Source organism: Zeus faber (genome assembly GCF_960531495.2).
Source record: "Zeus faber genome assembly, chromosome: 5".
In the NCBI taxonomy this organism is placed as follows: Eukaryota; Metazoa; Chordata; class Actinopteri; order Zeiformes; family Zeidae; genus Zeus; species Zeus faber.
In genome coordinates, this window is record NC_137192.1 from 30,571,209 (window position 1) to 30,579,016 (window position 7,808).

Sequence of the window (7,808 nt, forward strand, 5' to 3'; positions counted from 1 at the left end):
CCCTTCTCCTTTCTTTTTGTTGCGAACCCTTGAAATAAACACCTTGTTGTCATTGCCTATCAGTGGCTCCTAGTGGAGGTGACAGCTGTCCCCAAACTGTCCCTAGCCCCCCCATCCCCCCACCCCCAACTGGCAAGAGACTTGGCGGACGGTGTCACGGAGGTGGACGTGAGTCTGGGATTATCCCATCAAGGCACAACGTCTTTGATCCGGGGTCTCTATCTCTTCCACTTCCGAGGCCACCTGATCACACCCTTGTGTCTTAACCCCCCCCCCCACCCACACACACACACGAACACACAGGAACACAATGGTAGAGTGTGTATGTGCATGTGGCATACGCACACACACACACACACACATACACACACACACACACACACACACACACACACACACACACACACACACACAAACTACACACACTAGACACAGACCCACACAAGGGCCCCAAAGCTCAGGAGAGCAGGGCCCAACAGAGATGTGAAGTGTAGATGTGCAGCAACAGCTAAACGTCGTGTCAGATTTCCGGGGACTCGTGCTAAATTTAACCCTGTGATCCTGCAGCAGGCAGAGGGGTTTAAATGCCAGCCTACAGTTGCTCCACACCAGTTGTTCTCCACACGTCCTCCTCTCATCACTAAGTCGGGCCCCGGACAAGGAGAGGCACACGCGCACACGTACACTCCTCCACAACACTCCGGCCGAGGGACCCGAGAGCGCACACCGCGGAACCCGAGGGGAAGCAGGAGCCCTCGCCTCCCTCCCCCCCCCCGCCCGCCCCCTCCCCACCACTACGACTCAGACCGCGCCGGAGCCGCGTCCGCCATGGAGCTTTTCGAGACCAATCCGTACTTCTTCCCCGACCAGCGCTTCTACGACGGGGGCGACGGTTACTTCCCCTCCCGCGTGCCGGGGGGATACGACCAAGCGGGCTTCCAGGACCGGAGCTCCATGATGGGGCTGTGCGGAGGCCTGTCGGGGGGCGTCGGGGTCGGGGGAACGGGTATGGAGGACAAAGCCTCCCCGTCCGGCCTGTCGCCCCACGCGGAGCCCCACTGCCCGGGCCAGTGCCTGCCCTGGGCCTGCAAGCTGTGCAAGCGCAAGACGGTGACCATGGACCGCCGGAAAGCGGCCACGCTGAGGGAGAAGAGGCGCCTGAAGAAGGTGAACGAGGCCTTCGAGGCTCTGAAGAGGAGCACGCTGATGAACCCCAACCAGAGGCTGCCCAAGGTGGAGATCTTACGGAGCGCGATCCAGTACATCGAGAGGCTCCAGGCGCTGGTGTCCTCCCTCAACCAGCAGGACAGCGAGACGGTGCAGCAGGGCATGCACTACCGGCCCAGCCAGACCCAACCCAGAGTGAGTACCACAGGGAAGGGACGAGAAGGGGGAGAGAGAGAGGGGGCAAGGGACCAGAAAGAAAAGGCAGAAGGCAATCCAGCGGAAGAGACAGGTCACACACGTGACAAGGAGAAGGAGAGATGAAGTGAGCCCGGAAAACATCAAGACATTGAGGGTACTCAAGAACCAGAGCTAGAAAATAATAATGATCCAAATGAATTCTTCAAATTAGTTATCACCACGTCTGGTGATTATTATCAAACAGATTTAGTAGAGTATTACATTTTCAGAATCAGGTGAGAGTGCCTTGAATTTGTTTTGACTTCTAACACATTAGGCTTACACCTAATGTATTAGTAAATGTCAGTAATCTCTGGTTGAAAATAAAGATGGCCTAAGTGCCTTAAAGAAGCAATACATCTCATCTCAATTATAATTTCGATCATGTTAATGATAAGACCCGTCAGTGGCAATTGCGTTCCTGCTATTGAGTGATTCATGAGTTTCATGACATTTTAAGAAGGCCATTTCCATCTTTTACCGATTGCACGTGCGCCACGTGTTTCTGTATTGAATAGATACGTGTGTGTGTGTGTGTGTGTGTGTGTGTGTGTGTGTGTGTGTGTACGATGGCAGCATTGGGCCGCACAGCAGTGTGTCAATGGGTGTTTCTCCATGGGGTGGGGTGTGTGACGTGTCATAACACGGTGTGACTGACAGCGCCGTGTGCGCGTGTCTCCATGGAAACAGGTGTCGTCCTCCAGCGAGCCGAGCTCAGGCAGCACCTGCTGCAGCAGCCCCGAGTGGAGCAGCACCCCCGAGCAGTGCACGCAGGGCTACAGCAACGAGGGTGGGTACAGAGCACACACACACGCACACACGCACGCACACACACACACACACACACACATGCATGACACAAGGTGAAAAGTTCATTGAAAGTACTTTAATTGTACCCAGTTCCAATACCTGCCAAATATTGTACTTTAATTATTTAATTTAATTGTTCTTTAATCATTCAAACCAAGGCCCTGTGTGAACATTTGTTACCAGAATTAAAATAATTAATTTTAATCAACGGAATTATCAAACTGCAGTATTGAAATGCAAATGAAATTGCAAAAAGTTTAATTATTAAGCAATTAATTTTTACTTCAGTATCACATTTCCACACTTTACATCCACAGAAGCAGCAATTAAGTCCCATAACTCATCATATTATCATCGTGTTGACTTGGTAGCGGGGAGATTTGCAGCATTGTCTAACTAGTGAGTCTGAAGTAATGTGCAAAAATGAAAGAATTGGCTTCAACAGAAACTCTTTATAAACCCTACAAGTACTGGAGCAGATCACATCACATCAAGGATACCTAAGAATGAGAAGAACACACACACACACACACACACACACACACACACGCACGTGCTTATGATCCCGTGTTCTCCTGCAGATCTCCTGGGCGCCGTGGACTCCCCAGAGCAGGGCACCATGCGCTCCCTGACCTCCATCGTGGACAGCATCACGGCGGCGGACGGGGCGATGTACCCGGTGGTGCCCGTGGACATTCCCAAGTAAACTCCACGGAGCCGACCGACCCCGACGCCCGCAGAGTCCCAAACCCAGAAACCAAGGGAAGGAGCGGACGAGCGGCGCATCTACGCCACCGGGGACGACACTCCCAGAAGTTCCTGAGTTTCAATAATTTATTCTCTTTACCCTCTGTCCTTCCACTCATCTTTCCACAGTGTCTTGTCTCAAGTTAAGCCTCTAAATTGGTTTCTTTCCAGATTTGGCTGATGTAAGCAAATTCCTGAATTAATGTTCCCAATGAGAGATTGTCCTTAATTCCCTGCCTCAGTGGGCCACAGCTCAGTTTGGACTTTATATTTTTTTTATTTCTCCTAACTTAATTCAAAGAAATGTTCCTTTTGATTTCTTTTTCAAAGCTTTCCCCCGGTTTATTTTGTTTTCTGTTTGTGTGTGTGCTTATGCTTAAGAAAAAAAGAAAACCAACAAAAAAAACCAACAAGTTTATTTGTGGGTCCAATATGTTACCATGGCAGTTTCGACCAAGATTTGCTTAATTTAAACTGGTTGTGATGTAAATACGTTCCCTTTTTTTCTACAGAGTGGTTTTTGCTATTTTATTTTCTATTTTTTGCTAACTTATTTTTTTGTCTTTTATAACTAAGATTGTTGTGTATTTGTAGATCTTTCCAAAAATGATATTTTCTGTCCAAGCATTGCAATAAAGACAATTTTCAATACATTGTTTCCCCACTCCGCCACCCCCCTCCACAATAAGGACGCAACATCCAATATCTTCAATAAAAAAAAAAAACTTTACTTATGTCTATATAGTGTCATAAATACAGTACACTTTTAAATAGCCAAATAATAAAATCTTGATTTGTCAGCATTATTTCACACCTGGAATAGATACACATACAGTACTCATAGCTGCCACATAGCACATTACACCTTTTAGACACATTGAAAAAAAATAAAAATAAACTGTTCGTAAAATAAAACAAAATAAAAAGATTGAACACCCAACCAATACTTCAGTGGTTCACCAAAAAACGCCATGTGCTCGTCGGACAAGGAGCTGGTCTGTAAAGGGGGCGTTGACCTCACTCGCATGCACCGCGTCTCCATGGCGACCGTTCGGGACGAAAGAAAAACAAAACAAACAAAAAAAGACGGCGGGACACGGTGAGATGGGGTTTGATTCTCCGTCTGGGTGAAGCAGTTTCCACGTTTTGGGATGATCGTGGTTTTGGCTGGACGCCAAGCAGCAGTAGACAGTTTGATTTTAAAGGAAGTCGGGGGGGGTGAGGGTGGGGCGGACGGAGGCGACGGAGCTACAGGTTGGTCACACTCAACAGAGGACGCGTCAGCTTTCTGCCCGCACACATCGTCTACTGCTCCGCGGGGGTCCTTTCTTTTCTTGGCTACACAGTGTCGTGACGGGGGGCGGAAGAAGGGGGAAGGAAGAAAGAGGGGAGGGAGGGAGGGAGAAGGGAAGGGAGGAAGGAAGGGAGGAAGGAGAGAGAGAGAGAGAGAGAGGCAACAGCTACATAGTTTGAGAAGAGGAAGGAGAGAGGAGTCAGGACAGCGGAGGTTTGGACCCATGAACCTGTGAAGTGTCCTCGGTGGTTTTTCACACAGAAACACACACGTCCACCCTGTCCCCCCCCACACACACACACACACACACACACACACAACACACACACACACACACGCACGCACACACACCGACAGCATACCGCAGAAAGACACACACACACACACACACACACACACACACACACACACACACACACACACACACACACAAACACACACACACAAAGGCCCGTCACAGAGAGAAAGTGAGAAAGAGAAAGAGAGAGAGAACAGTCACTACCGAAATACAGGGCACTGGGTTTCATACAGCAATGATATTATAATATTCTCCATATATATTTCCAATATATTTCTATAAAAAACATAAGTCATCCATTTTATGTACAGGGATGAAAAATGAGTCATACCTTGCATAACCGATAGGGGGAGCGATGTGCACTGGGATTTATGCCGTTTATACAAGTATTTATATTTCCTAAATCCAAACCCGCCACAAGGTACCACCCCCTTGGATTTTACAGGTGAGTTAACCTTTCCTCCTTCCTTCCTTCCTTTCTTTCTTCCTTCCTTTCTTTCTTCCTTCCTTTCTTTCTTCCTTCCTTCCTTCCTTTCTTTCTTCCTTCCTTCCTTCCTTCCTTTCTTTCTTTCTTTCTTCCTTCCTTCCTTCCTTCCTTCCTTCCCTCACGCCCCCAGGAGGTGGTGGCAGCAGAGCGGTGGTTTGGACTTGGCCCCGCGCGTCGACCCAAAACCCAGAAGCTAGAACCAGGATGAGAACCCACAACTGAAAGTGGAAAAGGAAGGGGAGGGGTCACGATATCACAAGAACAAGGCTACTGGGGAGAGGGAGAGAGAGAGAGAGAGAGAGAGAAAGAGAGAGAGAGAGAGACCCCGGGACCGGGAGCCCCGTTCTTTTTCTGTGTTGTTGTTGTTTTGATTTTTTTTTTCGTGTTTTTTTTTTTCCTCCGTTTTTTTCTTCTTTTGTTTTTACAGCAGCGAGCGCTCTCGCACGGGGGGGGGCGGGGGCGGGGGGGGGGGGGTCAAGTGAGTTCGAAGGTCAGAGGTGGCCTCTGTATTGCACGTGTCCGAAGGAGAGGTGAGAGGTGGAAGGTCGAGAGGCGGCGACGAAACCTCCCCTCTGGTTCTGAGGGCTCCTCCCTCCCCAGATTTGGCATATCACTCTCGAAAGGCCGCAAGCGTGTGTCCGTACAAGTAATGAGAATGCACTGTGGGGGGGAGAGAAAGGAGAGAGGTTGATCAGCGACATGGGCCCCTGCAGACGGGAGCTAAGGACGCTCATCACGGCAGGACCAGCGCCGACGGGCCGGCTCGCGCCTCCCGTTCACGCCGGCGGGGAGGTGCTTCTGCCGCGAGGAGCGGCGGCTGCTGCTGCTGCTGCTGCTGCTGCTGCCGCTGCTGCTGCCGCTGCTGCTGCTGCTGCTCTCCCCGGGCGGAGCGCGGGGGGGGGCGGGGGGCGTGGTCGACACAAGCTGGAAAAAAAAAGCCTTCCTCAAATGCAGACCGGGTGGGGGGAAAACCCAGGATGGACAACCCCCCGGTGCCTGTTATACCGCCCGCACCGCCCTGCACTTTATCTGGGGTCGGTCGGACGTTTTGAACCCAACTCAGAACGGGACGGCGGTCGCCACGGCGGAGAGGGAGGAGCGGGAAGAGCGGGAGGAGAGGGAGGAGCGGGAGGAGCGGGAGGAGAGGGAGGAGAGGGAGGAGCGGGAGGAGCGGGAGGAGAGGGAGGAGAGGGAGCAACGGGAGGAGCGGGAGGAGAGGGAGCAACGGGAGGAGAGGGAGGAGAGGGAGCAACGGGAGGAGAGGGAGGAGAGGGAGCAACGGGAGGAGAGGGAGGAGAGGGAGGAGCGGGAAGAGCGGGAGGAGAGGAAAGAGCGGGAGGAGAGGGAGCAACGGGAGGAGAGGGAGGAGAGGGAGCAACGGGAGGAGAGGGAGGAGAGGGAGGAGAGGGAGGAGCGGGAGGAGAGGGAGGAGAGGGAGCAACGGGAGGAGAGGGAGGAGAGGGAAGAGCGGGAAGAGCGGGAGGAGAGGAAGGAGAGGGAGGAGAGGGAGCAACGGGAGGAGAGGGAGGAGAGGAAGGAGAGGGAGGAGAGGGAGGAGCGGGAGGAGAGGAAGGAGAGGGAGGAGAGGGAGGAGCGGGCCGCGGTCGGCCGGACGCTCCCGTGTCTCCGAACAATGGAAACGATGGTGCTGAGGAAAGAGCGTTTTTTAATTGCAGGTGCATTTATTTTGAGGAGCCGGCACCTTATATAAGCCTGGTAAACCTCCAGAGGTGAATAAAATCCCCGGTCACTATCTGAGGAAATGCTGTCTGGAAATGCGAGAGAAGTGGTCGCCCGGGACAGCGGCCATTACTCAGAAGTTACTGACCGCTGACCGCCGCTATCGACCAATCACGGTGGAGCATTCCACAGAGCCAAGTGACAACAGATATTAGATATTCGTGCCGGTTCATTGGTCGCTGCCGGATCCTCACCCGCTGTGGTGGCAAGACATTTCAGCCATGTGGTTGGGTTAGCTTACCTGTTAGCATTAGCACGCCTGTTAGTAAGCAGAGAAGAGTTAGCATGAATAGGTCCGTACGGCCGAGGGATCGAGTCTCGGAGGCGCTGGGGGAGGAGCTGGACGGCGTCAGGGCGGAGAGGACAAAGCGTGCGGGTAGTTGGTCATGTGGAAGCAGGTAGACACACACACACACGCACGCACGCACGCACGCACACACACACACACACACACACACACACACACACACGGAAATGGGTAATCAAAAAGCCATGCGGCTGCATGTTCTACAAGAGTGGACTGATTGTAACGGTACCACCGCACCTTCAGGTTGGAGCTGTTTCTTCTGCATCATGGACATGGAGGGGGGCATGGACATGGAGGGCATGCGGAAGCCGGCGGGCAGCGTCTCCATGGAGCCCGCCATCATCCCCAGCCCCACCCCGCCCTCACGCGCACGGAACCGCTTGCGCCAGGACGGAGAGCGCCGGAAAGACTTGTCGTCCCCGCACTGCGGGGAGAAGGGCGCGTGGCGGCGCGCCCGCTCACGTTATCTGCTTTGCCTTTGACAAAGTTTACGTCCCGAGGGGGAGAAAGAGGGGGTCGCAACGCTACCTCCTCGAGGTGGCGGTCCGTCCCCAAGGCCAGCACGTTGTTGAACTCCCTCTCCAGGACCTGCCTCGCCTGGGAAGAAAAAAAGGGAAAAGGAATCACAAGCCGCACCCGGGAAGGCTCCAACCCGACTAGGGCTCAGTGCCAAGACAGAACACAAGATGGCGGCTCACCTGTGTGCTCTGCATGGGGATCT

General features: G+C 52.7%; 2 protein-coding genes across 2 annotated transcripts in view; one reads left to right on the forward strand and one right to left on the reverse strand.

Moving 5' to 3' along the window:
• The first annotated feature begins 622 nt into the window (after positions 1 to 622).
• myog (myogenin) lies at positions 623 to 3,612 on the forward strand. The gene is made up of 3 exons (XM_080000152.1): positions 623 to 1,362; positions 2,095 to 2,194; positions 2,796 to 3,612. Exons 1-3 carry the CDS (start codon positions 829 to 831, stop codon positions 2,918 to 2,920), a joined length of 759 nt encoding a protein of 252 aa, XP_079856278.1. The 5' UTR covers positions 623 to 828; the 3' UTR covers positions 2,921 to 3,612.
• A 2,038-nt stretch (positions 3,613 to 5,650) lies between these two features.
• Positions 5,651 to 7,808, reverse strand: part of ppfia4 (PTPRF interacting protein alpha 4) — a gene marked incomplete at its 3' end in the record, with an annotated part of 51,227 nt that continues 49,069 nt past the window's right edge. Inside the window, exons 27-30 of the mRNA XM_080000148.1 lie at positions 7,786 to 7,808; positions 7,616 to 7,684; positions 7,325 to 7,511; positions 5,651 to 5,700 (exon numbers count right to left, since the gene is read on the reverse strand). The exon at positions 7,786 to 7,808 is cut by the window's right edge and continues 153 nt beyond it. Coding sequence (XP_079856274.1) covers positions 5,651 to 5,700; positions 7,325 to 7,511; positions 7,616 to 7,684; positions 7,786 to 7,808 — 329 coding nt within the window. The remainder of the gene's footprint in view (positions 5,701 to 7,324; positions 7,512 to 7,615; positions 7,685 to 7,785) is intronic.